The following is a 20,759-nucleotide window of genomic DNA, read 5'->3' on the forward strand; positions in this document are numbered from 1 at the left end:
CGGCTTGTTGTGTAGTATACTGTGTCTTCCTACGTGTGTCAACCCTCCGTTTTATACGTTCGGTTCGAAATGTTATTGGTTGAGGAATCTGGGAGGTGGACAGTTGTGTAGAAGGAAAGGGAAACCTGGAATGGGAATGTTCGTTAGTTGGTAACCGAGGATTCTTGGAAGTGAAAATTGTTAAAAATGAGAAAGTCCCAAGCGGCCACGGAAAATCCGATACCACAAATCTATTGTAGAATCGGCATCGAATCTCAAGTATAATTATTTCCTTGGCCTGTTTACTGCACGACACAGATTTGTATAATTTACAATGGGAAACAACGATCAAAGTATCGAAATTCGTTACGTACGTACGCGATACTTTCAGGAGGATAATCGATCGCCGATTATCTTGGAACGCTTTGTATAGAATCTCGGCCAATTCGGATAATTTTTTACTCGAACGAGGACCGAGTATCGTTGTTCTTCGTCTCGCGGGTAATTCGATGAACAGATTCTCGGCGCGAAATTTCGTAACAAAGGGGACACTCGACGGTGGATACGATGGTAAAAAGAAGAAAAAAAAAAAAAAAGCAAGTCGAATGTAAACGGGTCGAGAACACGTCACAACTGGCGCGTAGTTCTCGTTGGTGGGAAAAAAATGGAGTGCCCACCGCGGGCTCGATTGTCACTACGAACGACGAAATCTCGCGCGTCCCGATGAAAAATAAACGATGTTCCGCCAAGTCGCCTATCACAACCGGTGACAGGATCGTGTATCTTTCGATGGGGTGAAAAACCGTTGAAAAAGAGACCGGGGGGGGGGGGGGGGGGAGAAAAACGAGAAAATTCAACAAGTTGGCCGCTGTGAAAAAAAAGCAACGCTGAGGGATGGAAAAAAAAAAGAGGAGAAGAAGCGTGCACACCCGGCCGCGGAATAAAATGTGAAGCGATCGACGAGCGAGTTCGGACGGGTGAAATCCATTGACCGACGGGACGCTGATCCGCGTTAATTCAGCGTGTAATTTAGAAGGCTCGGGCGCAGCGACGCGCCCTCCCCCCCCCCCCCCCCCCCCGTGACGCATAAACGGACGCCAGTTTTCGAAACGAGGCGCGGCTAAACTCGATTCAACTCGGACAAATACGCTCTCGACACTTGGACAAACCGGTTCTTTCGACGCGATCGCGCACGCCGCGACTCGTCGTCACCGCCGGGGAATCGATTTCGAATTCGTTCGCGGCGTTACGCCGCTCGTTCGCATTATGTAGATGACCGCTTGCGCGCAATTCCCAGCGAAATATCCGACTCGATGGGAAAGTTTTGTATTTTTCGCTCGATTTATCGCCGCACGCCCCGTACCCCGAGCCAGGGGAAATTTGTATCAACCAATCTACCGGATTGTTGTTTCTCCGGTACTCGATATTTATTTTCTGGTTTTTTTTTTCTTTTTTTTTTCGTTCGACATTCTCCTGTGCGGAGTGATTCGTGTACGGTAATTTCGAATAATTATCGCTTCTTTTAAATTAGCTGCAAGATCTGGGGCACTGGGGGTTCGCCTGTATTGAGTTTCCAGTTTTTGGTGACGTCGTTATCGACTCTCGTGATACTTGGGTCGTCGCTACCGAGTCTCACGACAGTTTAAATCGCCGCTACCGGGTCTCACGACAGTTTAAATCGCCGCTACCGTGTCTCACGACAGTTTAAATCGCCGCTACCGTGTCTCACGACACTTTAAATCTCCGCTACCGTGTCTCACGACACTTTAAATCGCCACTACCGTGTCTCACGACATTTTAAAACGCCGCTACCGCATCTCACGACAGTTTAAATCGCCGCTACCGGGTCTCACGACACTTTAAATTGCCGCTACCGTGTCTCACGACACTTTACGTCGCTGCTACCGGGTCTCACGACACTGTAGGGCGTTGCTACTAAGTCTCACGATACTTGGGATTGTCGTTATCGAGTATCACGACACTTTAAATTGTTGCTGCCGCGTCTCACGACACTTAATAGCGTTGCAACTATGCCTCATGATACTCGAGGTCGTTGCTCTCGAATCTCGTGATACTCGTGGTCGTCGTTACCGAGTCTCACGATACTCGAGGTCGTTGCTACTAAGTCTCACGATACTTGAGATTGTCGTTACCGAGTCTCGCGACATTTTAAATTGCTGCTACCGGGTTTCACGACATTACAGGGCGTTGCTACTAAGCCTCACGATACTCGAGGGTATTGTTACTATGTCTCACGATACTTAAGACTGTCGTTACCGAGTCTCACGACACTTGAAATCGCTATTACCGAGTTTCACGACACTACAGGAAGTTGCTACTAAGCCTCACGATACTCGAGATCGTTGCTCTCGAGTCTCGTGATACTAGGGGTCATCGCTACCGAGTTTCACGACACTTTAAATCGCCACTACCGTGTCTCACGACACTTTAAATCGTTGCTACCGAGTCTCACGATACTGCAGCGTGTTGCTACTAAGTCTCACGATACTGGAATTATCGCTACCGAGTATTGTGACACTTTAAATTGTTGCTGCCGCGTCTCACGACACTTAATAGCATTGCTACTATACCTCAAGATACTTGAGCTCGTTGCTCTCGAGTCTCGTGATACTAGGGATCGTCGCTACCGAGTTTCACGACACTTTCAATCGCCACTACCGTGTCTCACGACAGTTTAAATCGCCGCTACCGTGTCTCACGACACTCAAGGGCGATACTACTAAGCCTCGCGATACTTGGGGTGGTCGCTTCCAAATCTCGTGACACTTAGCGTCGTCTCTACCGCGTCTCGCAACATCGGTAGTCGCTACACGTCCTCCGTTGTAATCGCTACCGCCTGCCAAGTATACAGGGAACGTGAAACGTAGCTCGATGGAGATATTCTGCATTTTTCGCTCGATTTACCGTCACCGACTACTCCGCGCCAGGAAAAATTTGTTCGAACGAAACGCTCGGGAGCGTTGTTCGCCTGGCGGACCGTGTTCGTTTTCTGTTATTTTTTCACACTCGTGCGTAGAGTGGCTCGTAAATACTTATTATTCAACGGAACGAATTACACGAATTTCTCTTTTGCATTAAGTGCAGAATTGTGTAAAATACCGTGTTCCATTTGAAAAGTTAAAAGCAAAATCCACTTCCAGAATCGATTTCGAAAAGAATTCCCTTTTCGCGCGAAGCGTACCGTACGCGAAAAAAAATTCTTTTCCGCGGTAAACGAACGTCGAAGGTACGACAGTTATATTTGTAACAATACGTTATACTTGGAGGTACATTTTATTTACTCGCTCCGATGGAAGAACCGTGTAATAGAACGGTTTCTTAAATTTCCCAACGAGGCTGATATCTTTCGCACAGTTGAATCGTATTACTTGTTGCATACTTACCTTATGGCCGGGTGGATTGAATTCAAGAGAGATTCGAATACCGGCGTGGTATTTGAACAGAATCGCGTACGCGTCGCGAAACGTCTGAACGGCACTGAGAAAACAATTTTCTCGGGAACTGGCACGATACGTGTATCGTTTCGTGGATCCGAGGCAACGGAGCTACGATCTCCCAACGTCACGGCGGACGAATTCGCTTCGAAAGCTAAATCATCGGATTCCTTTAAAATTCCACGACGTTGCAGCTTCCAACGGCGTTATCGCGAAACCACCGGAGTCCTCGGTAGACACGCCTGTTTGTTTCGCGATCTCGTTCCCGTGCGATTTTTGACAAATCTCCCGTCAAGTTCGCGCATATTTCAGCTCGAAATATCAATCGGAACGCATCTTCCGCCTTGCAGCTTGTACCGGTAAACTGGAAAAATCGAAATAAATCGTTGCTTCACGCTTTATACAATATTCTGCGCAATTCTCCAACAGTTGAACCAACCGAATCGGAATTGAATCGAAAGTTGTTCGATAATTGAAGCAATTAATATTGATTCAAGAACGAAGAAATAAATAGATTTGGATATGAGAAACCAGCGAGTGAATCGAAATTGAATAGAAATTATTCGATAATTGATTCAATTAATACTAACTCAAGAACGAAGAGATAAATACTTTTGTATATGAGAAATCAGCGAGCGAATTGAAATTGAATTGAAATTATTCGATAATTGAATCAATTAATATTGATTCAAGTGCGAAAAGATGACACTTTTGGATGCGAGAAAGCAGCGAGGGAATTGAAATTGAATCGAAAAGTATTCGATAATTGAATCAATTAATATTGACTCAAGAATGAAAAGACGATACTTTTGAATACTAGAAAGCAGCGAGAGAATTGAAATTGAATCGAAAAGTATTCGATAATTGAATCAATTAATATTGACTCAGGAACGAAAAAAAAAATAGATTTGGATATGAGAAACCAGCGAGTGAATCGAAAAGTATTGGATAATTGAATCAATGAATACTGACTCAAGAACGAAGAGATACTTTTGTATACGAGAAACCAGCGAGTGAATCGAAAAGTATTCGATAGTTGAATGAATTAATATTGACTCAAGAATAAAAAGACGATACATTTGGATACTAGAAACCAGCGAGTAAATCGAAATTGAATCGAAAAGTATTAGATCATTGAATCAATTAATATTAACTCAAGAACGAAGAGATACTTTTGGATACGAGAAACCAGCGAGTGAATCGAAAAGTATTCGATAATTGAATCAATTAATATTGACTCACAAACGAAGAGACAATACATTTGGATACGAGAAACCAGCGAGTGAATCGAAATTGAATCGAAAAGTATTCGACAATTGAATCAATTAATATTCACTCAAGAACGAAGGGGATGAATACTTTTGGATGGGAGAAGTGTTGGAAAGAATTGATAGTGAAATTCCCTTAACTTCTCTCTTGGAGAATCTTGGCACAATCCCCGTCAGTTTTGCATCAACGGGATAATTTATGGCGTCGGTGTCTTACCACCGGCCGAAAAAGCCTCGTAATTCCTTTTGGGACAATTTCACCGGCCATGAAGGTCCACAATTTATCCAGCAGCCCCTTCTGACACAAGGTCTCCATCCACGTGATTCATTTTTCACCCCGCGGCCCATTTTTGGCCGACTTCCGCGCTTATCTCTCTCTCTTTCTCTTTCTCTCTCTCTCACCAGTCCTGGGTAATTAAGAATATTTCGTCCCTTTTGCTAATTCGCTTTCGCAGTCCCATCCTGCAGCATTGTGTTATCAGCTACTTTGGCCGGCTGAAAAAGTTCCGTTTCGTTTCCTCCGTTCCGCGGCGCATTAATGAGTTTCATTGTTCGCGAAGTTGAAACGGTACTTCTTTCGACGATCGCTGGCTTGAAAAAAACCAAACACACGAAGTTTGTGGAAGCAAACTGGATAGAAATAGAGGACTCCGCGTTCGATTGTTCGGTTGAAAAAATTCCAAGAGGTTCGCAGAAATGTGTTACGCGATGATAAAGCTCGACGATAAAGTAGGTTCGCGGTTAATCGCGAATTGTGGCGTTGCTAATGTCCTCTCGAGCTTTCTAAAAAAGAACAAAAAAGGAAAAGTATTCTAAATCGTTCCTCCGTTCTTGTAAATTACCGGAAGGTAATTTCCCTTTCGGAGGGCAACGGGGGAACGGTTTAAAAATAACGAATCTTCGCCAACGTTTTTCCTTCTTTGAATTGAAATTGACCAAAAAATTAAAAAGACGAAGAAACGAGGGGACGGGGGATTTCTCAGTAGGGAGAATTTATGAAATATTTCTGGCCGCGTGGACGTTTCATTTTCTTTTTAAGGTAGAGCTTTCGGCATCGCGGTTGGAGAAAGATTGAACGGGAAACGCGATAAAAGTGCAAAAACCGCGGGCGGCTAAAACTCGACTTCGAATTGATAAAAAATTCATCGCCACGGGAAAGACAAATTTCGATGGTAGCCGGCTGCGTGAAATAACTACTTCTGTCGGGCATTGTACGTTGTAATTAACTAAAAGGTAAAAGGGAATATTTAGTAGCGTGGCTCGGGAGTCGGGGCGAAATTAAAAATGCACGCCACACACCTTTCTCTATTTTCCACCGTTGCTTTGATCCCCGTCTCTATTTTTTCTTTCCAATTCCCCCTTCCCCCCGTTTTGCACGCACGCTCGCGCGAACTGGCGCGCGACGTGACTCTAAAAAATTGTTTCAAGCGTCTGAAAAAATAGAAATTTAAATTGTGCACCGTTGTTCCGGGTAGATTCTCCGCTCTACGGGGAAACGATCGTTCTTGCGAGAAAAATTTGATCGTCCTTGTTCGTAGACACGCTCGGGGACCGAATAAATTATCCTACCTCGAGATCTAGGGCTACCATCGTCCCTCGGTGTATCCTCGAGTCATCGACGATCACCCTCGTCGTGGAAAAAATTTCGAAAAAAAAAAAAGAAAAAGAAGAAATCCACTCGGCGCGGAGTTCTCGGGAAATTTTCGAAAATTTCACGAGCTCTCCCGGTTGAATGTCATCGACCCGATTTCTCGAACCCTCGACCAACGGTCTGGCGCACCTCGCCCCCTCCAATGTCGACCGGCATCACCTTTTCACGAGCACTTTTATCTAGCCCTCTGGACTCTTCTTTTTCCTCTTCATTTCTTTCAACTCGTTTCATCCCCTGTCTGTGGCATGCAGATGCAGCGTTGCCAGCTGCCGCGAGGCAGAGGGTGCGTCAAGAAAATACGCCGCCTCGACGTTGAGTCGAAATCGTCTTCGCGGCATCGGCGAACATTTTCCGAGTCTCTCGGCGATGAATATACACACACCCTCGAATGGAGATTTTTCTTTTTCTTCCCTCCAACGGCATTTGGAACTCGTTCGGAAAAAAGCGTTCAGTCCGAGGTTAAGTTCCTCAAAGGCCAAGTGGAACGAGACGATCACCGGTCGGTCGAGTAGTGTAGGGTGTGTCCCTGGTCGGACGAGTGAAAGTCACTGGTCAGACAAGTGGAATAGGTTTGCTCTCGGTGAGACAAGTGAAATAAGATTCCGTACAGACCGTGAGGACGTAGCAGAACCCTGTTACTGGTCAGACAGGTGGTAGAGAGTTTCGAGATTGGATTTTTTCGCGACAGGATATTCCCAAAGTAATTATTCTTTTCCAGCACAGTTTCATTTTAACACTCACAACTAGCTTGCAAAGAAAGCAAAGAAGCATGTAGGTTAGATTATCAAAGGTCAAGTGGAATGAGACCGTTACCAATCGGTCGAGTGGTATAAGGTGTGTCCTTGGTCGGACAAGGGAAAGTCACTGGTCAGACAAGTGGAATAGGGTTTGCTCGTGGCAAGTGAAGTGGGATGAGACTTCGCACAGACCGTGAGAACGTAGCAGAGCTTTGCCACGAGTTGAATAAATAGTAGAGAGGTTTTCAGAGAGGACGAAGAAATATTTTTTTCAATGTTTCGAGATTAAATTTCACGTGAAGAGATTTTTGAAAATTATTCTCTTCTAGCGTAAATGGATTGGGTTCTTCGAAGGCCAAGTGGAACGAGATCGTCACCGATCGGTCAAGTAGTATTGGGTGTGTCCCTGGTCAGACAAGTGGAATAGGGTTTACTCTTGGTGAGACAAGTGAAATAAGATGAGGACGTAGTAGAACCCTGTTACTGGTCAGACAAGTGGTAGAGAGTTTCGAGATTGGATTTTTTCGCGATAGGATATTCCCAAAGTAATTATTCTTTTCCAGCACAATTGCATTTTAACATTCACAACTAGCTTGCAAAGAAAGCAAAGAAGCGTGTAGGTTAGGTTATCAAAGGTCAAGTGGAATGAGACCGTTACCAATCGGTCGAGTGGTATAAGGTGCGTCCTTGGTCGGACAAGGGAGAGTCGGTGGTCAGACAAGTGGAATAGGGTTTGTTCGTGGCCAGTCAAGTAGAATAGGGTTTGTTCACGGTCAGACAAGTGGAATAAGACTCTGCACAGACGTAATATAACCCTGTCACTGTTCAGACAAACAGTAGAAAGATTTTCAAAGTGAACGAAACAATTTTTTTTTATACTTCGAGATTGAATCCTTGCGTGACGAGATTTTCATGAAGCAATTATTTTTTTTCCAGTGCAATTGAATTTCAACATTCAGAATTCGTTTACAAAAGAAGGGTATAGTTTGAGATTAATTTATTCAAAGACCAAGTGGAAGGAGTCCGTTACCAATCGGTCAAGTAGCATAAGGTGTGTCCTTGTTCGGACAAGTGAAAGTAGCTGGTCAGACAAGTGGAATAAGACTTTGCACAGACTGTGAGGACGTAGTACAACCCTGTCACGGGCCAGACAAATGATACAGAGGTTTTCAAAGTGAACGAAACAATTTTTTTTGTACACTTCAAGATTGAATCCCCACGTGACGAGATTTTCACGAAGCAATTATTCTTTTCCCAGCGTAATTGAATTTCAACAATCAGAATTCGTTTACAAAAGAAGCCCACACTTCGAGTTTAGTTTCTTCAAAGCCCAAGTGAAACGAGACCGATCGGTCAAGTAGTATAAGGTGTGTCCTTGGCCAGACAAAGGAAAGTCGCTGGTCAGACAAGTGGAATAAGACTTTGCACAGACTGTGAGGACGTAGTACAACCCTGTCATGGGCCAGACAAATGATACAGAGGTTTTCAAAGTGAACGAAACAATTTTTTTTGTACACTTCAAGATTGAATCCCCACGTGACGAGATTTTCACGAAGCAATTATTCTTTTCCCAGCGCAATTGAATTTCAACAATCAGAATTCGTTTACAAAAGAAGCCCACACTTCGAGTTTAGTTTCTTCAAAGCCCAAGTGAAACGAGACCGATCGGTCAAGTAGTATAATACGTGTCCCTGGTCGGACAAGGGACAGTCCCCGGTCAGACAAGTGGAATAGGTTTCCCTGGTGGCGAGAAAAATTGGACAAAACCCACACCGTGAGAACGTAATAGCAGCCTGTCACCTGTCGGACAAATAGTACAGTGATTTGAAAGTTGTACCCTGAAACTTTTCTTTCGATGTTTCGAAATCGTATCTGAGCTCGACGCGTATCTCGCGACGCAATTATTCCCTCCCGAGGCTTAATCACCGAGTTTACGACGTTTCGTAAGCGTCGTCTTAAATACACCCGGATGGTCCATCGTTTGCTTTAATAATGCCAATTTCACCGCGAACAGTATTTATCTTTATCGTCGTATACCGGCTTAACCGGAGCCCGGTGCAAGCCGCGACGTAAATTCATTGGTCGCATCCGTTAGCGTGTTCTCGGTATAATTAAGTTCTGCAAATATATCGTCGAATTACGCAAAAACAGACGGAACGTAATCCCGGCGGTGGGCGGGACGAACGCGGGGCTTAATCCGAGCGCGACGATCTCGATTTGCATCGAAACGGCGCCGAGGAAAAGACTCGCTTGCTCGCTTACTCGCTCGCTCGCTCGAAGTTCGCGCGTCGACGTTTCTCGCCACCTTTTAGAACGTTCTCCTTTTCTTTTCACAGACACTCGGATGCGTTACATGGACCCCGAAGGGAGCATAGCTGGCAACAATAATTGGGTACTCGGAGACCTGAGGAGCCTTCATCGCTGCGTGCCGGCGTTTCGTCGGCCAGGTACGGACGTTAATGCGTGCAGAAATTAGGCTCCTCTTCGTTGAACGAGCTAATATCTCGTCCGTGTTGCCAACCGAAGCGTCCGGTTCATAGTTTTTTTTTTCTTCTTTCTCTCTTCTCGCTCAATTACGCTTTCAAGGGAACATCCTCGAAACAATTTCGAGAATCGAGATAATCGTTCAACCCTTTGCACTCGAGGGTTCTTTGTTACCGGAAACCGACGTCTAGAGAGAATCCTTTAAGTTGTACAATGAATGTAGAACGAAAGATTTTTATATACTTCGCGTACACGCGTTTACATTCTACGAGAACGTAATGTTTCAATGCCAATTTCAATTCCAAACCTCCAGGTTTTCGTCGATTGAATATAGTACACTTAATAGTACACTTCTCTCGAGTTCAAAGGGTTAAATTCCTTCTTGGATCAATCGTGCTTTGAATTTATGATTCGTAAATATATTTTCGTAGAAATTTTCAAATAAGAATCTCACGGTATCGTCCCTAAGAATTCTAAAGTTCACGCGTATCGTGTTACTCCGTAACTCGAGGATCCGTTAACCCTTTGCACTCGAAAATTTCCTGCTACCAGAAACTAGCACCTTAACAAAATCCTTCGAATCGTCTAATTTCAAACGAAACATTTTCGTTTCAAAATTTCACATACATATTTGCAACTTACAAGAAAAGTAGTAATTGAATTTTAATTTAAATTCCAAACCGCGATGGTTTTCCAAATTGGAGGGAAATACACCTAATTAAGTGACAATCGAGGATCGTCTCTCGAGTGGAAAGGGTTATCGAAGTGATTAAACGGTATTTTAACATTTCAACGTTTCATATACGTATGTTCATTTACACATATCTATTCACATACGTTTACATCTTACGAGAAAGTAGTATTTAAATTTTAATTTCAATTTCAAAACGCGATGGTTCTCCGAATTGGAGTACACCGAATTAAGTTAACTAGAGGATCGTTTCTCGAGTGGAAAGGGTTATCGACGATTCGGGGCAATTAAACGGTATTTTAACATTTCAACGTTTCATATACGTATGTTCATTTACACATATCTATTCACATACGTTTACATCTTACGAGAAAGTAGTATTTAAATTTTAATTTCAATTCCAAAACGCGATGGTTCCAAATTGGAGGAGGAAGTACACCGAATTAAGTTAACTCGAGGCTCGTCTCTCGAGTGGAAAGGGTTAATATCGTTAACCGTGTCGAAGTGCACTCGAGCTGTTGAAAGCTTGAACATATATAATATATACTATATAATATATACTATATACTATATGCCAACTACACATAAATAAACACAAAAAATAAAAACAACACGGGAAGATCTCTCCGCGGTTTCGATTACTCTTAAACGCACCTCGCGTGACCCTATCTTGTCCGCGTTCGACCGCGTAAACCGTTCATAGAACACCGTCGTAATTTATTACAACGTGGACAGTTAAAACGGAACAGAGAGAGCCAGTGGATTGTTCGCCGTGACGCGATTGTCCGCGTTAACGAGGGCAACGGCGTCGCGGCGCGATTTTAACGACGAATCGTAAAAGAGTATAATCTTTCCCTTCAGGCATAGACGTCGCCGGCATGCGAACGCATTTCTATCCAGAGGGTGGCTGGGGTTGGTTGGTCTGCGCAGCCGGTTTCCTCGCCCTGTTGCTCACCACGGGTATGCAGCTCGCTTTCGGGCTTCTTCACGTTCACGCCGCGCGACACTTCGGCGAGGAGCATCTCATGGATTTGGGTACGTCTTTCGTTCCTTGCTAAACTTCCACTTTCCTTCTTGTAGAGGCTCGAAGCTGCGTTTTATGGCGTGTCTGCGTTTCGTGTTTATCAGAGAAATAATCTGCACGGAGTAGAGCAACGGCCTGTCGCCGTAGGTCAAGCTCTTTGTTATTTAACCCGTTTGCATCCAAGTGTAACCGTACCAAAAACCGATAACATTTCGCACACGTTCTCGTGACAACGCGTGAGACTTTTTCCGCTCCCATAACAACGCACTCCATACGACAGACCGCTGATAACCGAAATTCCTTTTGCATACGTTCTCATGACAACTCGTGAGACTTTTTCCGCTCCCATAACAACGCATGAGACTTTTTCCGCTCCCATAACAACGCATGACACTCCATACGACAGACCGCTGATAACCGAAATTCCTTTTGCATACGTTCCCATAACAACTCATGAGACTTTTTCCGCTCCCATAACAACGCACGACACTCCATACCGCTGATAACCGAAATTCCTTTTGCACACGTTCCAATAACAACTCATGAGACTCCTTCCGCTCCCATAACAACGCACTCCATACGACAGACCGTTGATAACCGAAATTCCTTTTGCACACGTTCCCATAATAACTCATGAGACTCCTTCCGTTCCCATAATGACACACTCCCTACGTAACGCAGGACACTCAGAAGAAGAACAGATATAAAAACCGTATCGACACATAGGAGATCAGTCTTGACCCGTGATTAGATTTGCACGAATCTGTGACCAACGGTACCGCAATTAAAGTATAATACAAAAGAGAATAGTAAAAAGTTCGATCTCCCGTTGGAGATCAACATTTTTTGTATCAAATCCTTAATTATTACGCGACACAAGCAAGGAATAATACGTGAGTCGCGACTGTCAACTATCACCGAGTCAACTATTTTACCAGTTGCAACAGACCACGTTTAGCCACTTTTGAGGACCTTTTCGGTTCCATTAGTTCGATATATAGTACATCAGTGTATTCTAAATAAATTCAAACTGCCTGTTTCTTTCCGACTCTGTACTTGGAACTCGACTGAAAAGAAAAGCCAAATGGAAAAACGGCCAAACCCTTGACAGTTCTTAAAACTGACATCGACATCTGGCACCCTTAAGATCGTTGTTGCATTCGTTCCGACAGAAACTATATTTTTCACAAAGTTTCGTGAATCGTTGCTAAACGATCGGGAGAGAAATCGAATAACGATATAATTTCACACGGTTTAAACCGTATCCTTCGATATATTCGAAAAACCTGGTAGGAACTGTATTGGAACTTGTTTTATTTTCACGAAGAAGCTACGTTTTATTACCTCTGATATATAACACGGTTATTCGTAACGCTCGTAGGATAATCTATAGACGGTGACCGATATTTTTTACAGGTACAATTTTCCTATTTTTGTTTCTTTCTAAATTCTCTTTCTCATATTTTCTAATATATACTATTGTATACACGATTGGACTAAATAAAGTGAACTATACTTCGTTAGACTATTCTATTGCGTAGTATCGGATTTTCCGCGTCCGTTTAGGCCTGCTTCGAGCATAGGCCTAAACAAGATAACGCGCGCGGTCGGATTTAATTTAAACTAAACATTTGGCGCCGATCGGTCCGCTAGCTTTCTTGGAAGGCACGAGTATCCTTTACAGGGGGTCTTGCTCTTGCGCGACGACCGAGCGTGAGAATGCATGGGGATGAAAGGGAATACATGTGGTTCGGAGAAAGCGAAGTGTGTTTGGGAAAGACGAACGATTAGGATGGCCGAACATGACCGAATGTCTCAAGTGAGAGACTGAGGATTGGAATGAAAGAGAATTAATGGGAATGACTATATAGAGCGCGAGAAGAACGTTAAGAAACAGACAGTATGACACTGTATGAGACAGTATGACACTGTATGACACTGTATGACACAGTATGACACAGTATGAGACAGTGTGAGACAGTATGACACAGTATAAGACAGTATGACACAGTATGACACAGTATGAGACAGTATGACACAGTATGACACAGTATGAGACAGTATGACACAGTATGAGACAGTATGACACAGTATGACACAGTATGAGACAGTATGACACAGTATGAGACAGTATGAGACAGTATGAGACAGTATGACACAGTATGACACAGTGTGAGACAGTGTGAGACAGTGTGACACAGTATAAGTATGACACAGTATGAGACAGTATGACACAGTATGAGACAGTATGAGACAGTATGACACAGTATGACAAAGTATGACGACGGGAGTATGCCCGAAGAGTGTGTCGCGGACAGTATGACTGAAAAGACGATAAGACGAGACAATTGCAAGACGTACCAAGCGAAACTAACCACCGACACTACGTCTAACACTATTATCACTGTAATTTATAATAAATATATATATATATATATATATATATATATATATATATATATATATATATATCCATAAACCACGCACGAGTACAATAGTTATTTAGGGGCTCGTACGAGGATCAATCACTCAAAGATCTCTTCTCAAGTGATTCGAAGAGAGAAAAACAACAATATTTTCTAATGTATACTATTGTATACACGATTAGACTAAATAAAGTGAACTATACTTCGTTAGACTATTGTCTAATGAACCGTACGCGTTCAGTTCGAAATTCTCGGATCCTACCAATCACATAGAGCATCGTGAATTTCTCGCACGACGAAACGAGCCAATTCTCGAACACTCGCGGTGCACCTTTCGCGTTTAATTTGCACCTTTCGCGTTTAATTTGCACCTTTCGCGTCCACTCGCCGCGCGAATCGTCGTAGCAATACGCGCGAGTTACCTCGTTTCCTTATCACGAGCGAATTATTTCGTTAAAGCTCGCCTCGCCGCGCGAAACAAACCACACGTGCCCTTTCGAAGTAAAACGCGAGCTTTCATCCACGCTGCGTTCACGGTGCAAGGTTGCACGCGAACTGCAACCAAAAGGAGATCCTTTCGTCGCGGAATGGTTTTAAATGTACGTAACGTCGCGCGAGAAATCATGACCAGTGGAGGGGGTAGATTATTTAATAATAGGGCCTGGATGAAATTTTAAATAATCGCTTCTTTTTTTCTTCTTCCCCTTTACGACGGATCGGGAAAGCAATCGAGCGAGACGTGACGCGAATTTCGTTCCACTTTCTTCGTAAGAAATCGTCGATTCTTCCTTTTTTTTCTTTCTTTAGTTTTTTTTCTTCTTTTCGAAAAGTCTCCCGACGCTTGAAGAACTTCCCGTGGAAACTTCTCTCGAAAATTGCCGCGCGCCATCTTCGAAGAACGACGATCAATCTCGCGGTACAAACTACGCTTCCATCGTAGAAAATGGTTACCTCGTGGCGCGATTTTTTCAACTTTCTTACCGCAAGGTCCCCAGGCGGGTAATATTTGCTCGCGAAGCATCAATCCGGTTGTGAAGTTTTACGTAATCTACCAACGATACGCGACGATCGCTAAAACGATCTAGTTTCGGGAAATTAACGATCGAGAAAACGTTCACGGTCTCTCATCGGGCGCGTAATTTCCTCGAATGCAATTATTGTACGGTGCAGCGTACGAATGCACTTGGAAATCTTTCAGGAACGAAACGACGCGGTCCACTGTATATTTATTCAACGATTCGATAAACAGGGAAATTTAAATACTCGCGAACGACGTAGTTTTTCACCAACGTAATTACGTACACGGTTCACCGTGAACCGGTGGAACGTTTGCATCGTAACTCGGCCGTTTTGTGCGGAGATTACGCCCGAGGTGTTTTAAACGGCTTAAATAAACATTACTCGTACCGTTTTGAAAATATACTCGTTATTAGCGGGGATTAATCGTCGCGGTTGAGTCCCGCGTTAGTGTATCAATAACGCGAACGGATCTACTTGTATACTTGTATAAATCGTCGCGAACATCGAACATCATCGATACGGTGGTTCAATTTCAAGGTTCGTTCGGTGTGTGTCGACGATTTAATTTTCGGTCGGCTCGTTTCGTTGTTAAAAATGAATCCACGAGCGATGAAACGAACGATGCGATTTTATTTCACCCTTATCGCGCGTAACGTTGCGACGAACCGTTATACCGAATGGGAACGAGATCGACCAACAACGAAACACGAACCGTGGAATATTTTATGTACACGGTATTCGGTTAACGTCCAAACGGCCCGAATGATTCGAGAAATTCCAAACGCGTGCCCGTGTACGGAAAAGTGAACGCGCCTCGACCAGACGAATCAAATATTAATTTCCTACGCTCGTTAACGCCCTGTTCTTCGCTCCACGGTTTCTTCCCTGGAGCCTGGGGGAGGGGTACGCGTAAATTTCTTGGAAACAGCTGCAGCTTCGAAAGTTTTCGGACGGTGGCTGGCTGCGCGTGTACGCTAAATTTAACGCGTCCATTAGGGCGGTCCGCCGATCGGGACATCCGGGGGAAGAGGGTGGTATTAAGGTCGGCGACGAGAGTGGCTCGGGAAAAGGCGGGAGAAGATACGAGGCTTCTTTTTTGTTTCTTTCCTTCTTTTTTTTCCCCCCCTCGATGATGCACGAAATACGGAAGTCCTCGATAAGTCGAGGTTTATTTAAAGGCGGTGGAAAAATAATGGCCGCCGAGAGACCGCGAACAATTCGATAGGACTTCCACGGCTGACAGCTGATAGATAACGGCGAGGCGAGGAGCTTATCGTTGACCTACTCTACTTAGTTATCTAGTATACATCGTACCGCTGCGAGTTGAAAAGTTCGATCGATCGGTATATTTACGTGGTTTCCGCGTCCCTGGACCGCTGCGTAATTTATGGTAGGGAGGGGGGGGGGGGGGTTACGTAAAAATTACGATACTTTCAATATTGAGCCCAAAGCTGAGGCAATTTATCGCGGCTACTTCGACGACCACCTCCACCCTCTTCTGGTACCAGCCATCAATCTTTCCACGCTCGACGACGCCTCGCGACCCGAGCAAGTCGTATTTTAAATATTTCGAAGGAATCTAGCACCGGGAGCGGGTTCCAGCCGATGAGTTATGGAGTTTCGTTTATTTAATTTATGTACACGCGTCCACGCTCGGATATAAATCGCGTTCCCTGCGAAACGTTTCCTCGATGCTGCACTTTCTTTCGCGACGATTGCACGCGGTTTTGTCGTTTCGGTGACATCGTCGCAGTGAACGTTGATCTGTCTCCGTTTACGAAATTATGGCGAATTTTAACAATCGAGGTTCACCCCGGTTTCAGGAAATTACGAAGGTTTTCTACAGTGCAGTACTTTTTAGAAATTAGATTCGAATGTAATTGATTATCGAACGTATCGAGTGAAGAATCTTTGTACTATCATGATTTTAATATTTTTGATTCATTTCGATTTAAGAAATTATCACGATTTTAACGTTTTCAGTTCACCCCGGTTTCAGGAAATTACGAAGGTTTTCTACAGTGCAGTACTTTTTAGAAATTAGATTCGAATGTAATTGATTATCGAACGTATCGAGTGAAAAGTCTTTGTACTATCATGATTTTAATATTTTTGGTTCATTTCGATTTAAGAAATTATCACGATTTTAACGTTTTCAGTTCACCCCGGTTTCAGGAAATTACGAAGCTTTTCTACAGTGCAGTACTTTTTCGAAATTAGATTCGAATATAATTGATTATCGAACGTATCGAATGAAGAATCTTTGTACTATCATGATTTTAATGTTTTTGGTTCATTTCGATTTAAGAGATTATTACGATTTTAACGTTTTCAGTTCACCCCGGTTTCAGGAAATTACGAAGGTTTTCTACAGTGCAGTACTTTTTAGAAATTAGATTCGAATGTAATTGATTACCGAACGTATCCAGTGAAGAATCTTTGTACTATCACGATTTTAACGTTTTTGGTTCACTTCGATTTAAGAAATTATCACAATTTTAATGTTTTTAGTTTACTTTCATTTAAGAAATTATGACGATTTTAACGTTTTCATTTTACCCCGGTTTAGGAAATTATGACAATTTTGACGTTTTTAGTTTACCTCGGTTTAGGAAATTATCACGATTTTAACGTTTTCGGTTTACCTCGATTTAGGAAATTATCACGATTTTAACGTTTTCAGTTTACCCCGGTTTAGGAAATTATCACAATTTTGACGTTTTTAGTTTACCTCGGTTTAGGAAATTATCACGATTTTAACGTTTTCGGTTTACCTCGATTTAGGAAATTATCACTATTTCAACGTTTTCAGTGTACCTCGGTTTTGAACATTCTAATGATTTCCTAAAGTGGAGTACTTTTTAGAAATTAGCTTCGAATGTAACCAATTGCTAACCATATCGAGTAAACAATTTTTGCACGATTACGATTTTAACATTTTCCGTTTACCTCGGTTTAGAAATTTATCACGATTTTAACATTTTCAGTTTACCTCGGTTTAGGAAATTATCACTATTTTAATATTTTCAATTTACCTCGGTTCCGAAAATTCTAATCGTTTCCTAAAGTAGAATACTTTTTAAAAAGCAATTTCGAATCTAACCAATTACCAAACATCTTACATAAATAATCATTGCAAGATCACGATTTTAACATTTTCTGTTTACCATTTGAAAAATTCTGATTGTTTCCTAAAGTAAACCACTTTTTAAAAACCAATTTCGAATCTAACCAATTACCAACCATCTCACGTAAATAATCATTCCAAGATCACAATTTTAACATTTTCTATTTACGATTTGGGAAATTTTAATCGTTTCCTAAAGTAAACCACTTTTTAAAATCCAATTTCGAATCTAACCAATTACCAACCATCTCACGTAAATAATCATTCCAAGATCACAATTTTAACATTTTCTATTTACGATTTGGGAAATTTTAATCGTTTCCTAAAGTAAAGCATTTTTTAAAAACCAATTTCGAATCTAACCAATTACCAACCGTCTCACGTAAATAATAATTCCAAGATCACGCTCTTAACGTTCTCTATTTACGATTTGGGAAATTCTGATCGTTTCCTAAAGTAAAGCACTTTTTAAAAAGAAATTTCACCGACGACCAATTTGCCAACAATCTTAAACAAGCGATCTTTGCACGATCGCGAATATTATTCGTCGAACGATATATATACACACACGTGTTATTCTACCCTAAATACACACGAACCTCTTGGTTACTCGGTCGATATTTACCAAAGTTCGAGCGAAAATTTTGGAGCACTGGAATCCTACACGCGATTGGTATCGCGTCAATGTTTTCAGCAGACTTCAGGGGGATACATTAAATTTCGACGAGGAGTTTCATCGCTTTAATTGGCGCAATTAATTGCCTTTAATGAGTAATTACTGGACTCCGACATCGTGTTCCGTTTCCCTTGGATGGTGCGCGTTTAAATTAAAAATACCCAGTAATGAAGGTTGCCGCGATAATTATCGCAAGGTACGCGTATTAAACGAATTCGTCTCGCAAGACAAATTTCGTGTGTAATTAGACAAAGGAAAAAAATTAAATAAAATAAAAATGAAGAAAGAAACCGTACGTGGATAAAATTCGTGGGTTGTTTTCCATTTTCCCTCGACGAAGAAATACGCGATTCAAGATACGAGTAAACGGCCCGTAAGCATCAAATCGATTCGTACTCGTTCCTACGTATTATTTTTCCATACGCTTCGCAGAGCACTTAACTCTCTCTCTCAGACGCGATCTCTGTATCTCTGGTCGGTCCGAGTGCAATTTTTTTTCAGCTCGCTCCGACAGAAACATCGTATACGCAGCTCGGGAAAATCCTCGAGACCCTCGAAACGTTCCACGTTGAATTCGAGGATCGGTATTTCCTTGAGCCACTACGATTGTTAGAGTTTAGACGAGTACTCACTCGCGACGTGGCCACTTGGACAATTTAAATGCCGGTTATCCCTCGAAAGAGTGCCGCGCGGATTCCACGGATTCTCGCGATACGTAGCGATCCTTCGAACGTTCGATAAATATTCAAAGCTCGTCGATACACGCGAAGAATTATTCTCTACGTACAAGAAAAGTTCATATTTTATCGAACACCGTGCACAGACTAGGACAATGGTGATTCGATCAATGAAACGAATTAAACTTCGGGAATACCCTCTATCGATCTCCAGAGAATTGTATTACGTACAATTGCACGCTCGCGAATCGTCGTTTCGTCCCCCAAGAATCCGTGAACACGTACGTAGAAATGGCGACAAATTCCGGAATTAATAAATCTACGAAAGAATTCGAGACGATGACTAACATCGGGCAAGAATAACAAGCTAATGTCGAAGAACAACCGAAGGATCGATCGCGTGTATTTTTAGCTAACACGGTAAAGGTCACCAACCCGTTATTGGTTAAACAAATATCACGGTCGATTAACTAACTTTGAACGTTCGAACGACCGATCAACGAAGTCTCGTTGCCCAGTGAACGATACGGAAGTCGCGCGTCCTTACGCACAGGGCGAGCAGGGACCTAGAACCTTTGTCGCGATATCGGGTGACAAAGGTCGTCGTTTAAAATACGGAAGCGTCGTTGTTGAAAAATGTCAACACGCTAATCTTCCCGGACGATGCAAAGTGCACTTCAACGTATCTCTCGGAATCGTTCGATCGTTCCACGGCTCGCGAAGAGTTTCGCGAAACTTTCCCCGAAATGGTATCGTACGGTGGTACGTCGAGGGATATGCATCGACGCGAATGAACTTTGCACTCAATCTCCGCGAAGTGAAACACCGCGCGAGAGACTCCGCGAGTTTCCTGTCTCGAGTTACCGAAGATGTATCCAAAGATACATAGCGCCGACGCTTCTCGGTTTTAAGACAACCGAGACGTCGGTCGCTACCAGCGTGTATCACGATCGGCCGAGTAGCGTAGGGTGTGTCTGCGGTAGGACCAGTGAAAGGGTCCGTCCCACGCACGGCAAACCGAAGTAACTCCTGTCGCTGGTCAGACAAGTGGAATAGGGTTTACTCGCGGCGAGACAAGTAGAATAAGACTCTGCACAGACTGCGAGGACGTAGTAGAACACTGGCACGGGTTAGATAAATAGTAGAGAGATTTACAAAGTGGAAAATATTTTTCTTTTTTAAATACTTTGAGATCGAATTTTTGTGCGAGGAAATTTTCTACAAAATAATATAGTAACTTTTAGAATTCGTTTGTAAAGTTCTTCAAAGGCCAAGTGGAACGGGACCATTAGCAATCGGTCAAGTAGTATGGGATGTGTGAAAGTAGCTGGTCAGACAAGTGGAATAGGGTTTACTCGCGGCGAGACAAGTAGAATAAGACTCTGCACAGACTGCGAGGACGTAGTAGAACACTGGCACGGGTTAGATAAATAGTAGAGAGATTTACAAAGTGGAAAATATTTTTCTTTTTTAAATACTTTGAGATCGAATTTTTGTGCGAGGAAATTTTCTACAAAATAATATAGTAACTTTTAGAATTCGTT

General features: G+C 42.9%; 1 protein-coding gene across 4 annotated transcripts in view; it reads left to right on the plus strand.

Annotated features, from left to right (window-relative positions):
* The window catches only part of LOC143143190 (monocarboxylate transporter 10), a 230,027-nt gene that overhangs the window by 102,091 nt on the left and 107,177 nt on the right, over positions 1-20,759 (plus strand). For all 4 annotated transcript variants that reach the window (XM_076304199.1, XM_076304198.1, XM_076304200.1 and 1 more), the window contains exons 5-6: positions 9,427-9,537; positions 11,127-11,300. In XM_076304199.1, the coding sequence (XP_076160314.1) occupies positions 9,427-9,537; positions 11,127-11,300 (285 nt within the window). The remainder of the gene's footprint in view (positions 1-9,426; positions 9,538-11,126; positions 11,301-20,759) is intronic.

Source organism: Ptiloglossa arizonensis, chromosome 2, assembly GCF_051014685.1.
Source record: "Ptiloglossa arizonensis isolate GNS036 chromosome 2, iyPtiAriz1_principal, whole genome shotgun sequence".
NCBI classification, from domain to species: Eukaryota; Metazoa; Arthropoda; class Insecta; order Hymenoptera; family Colletidae; genus Ptiloglossa; species Ptiloglossa arizonensis.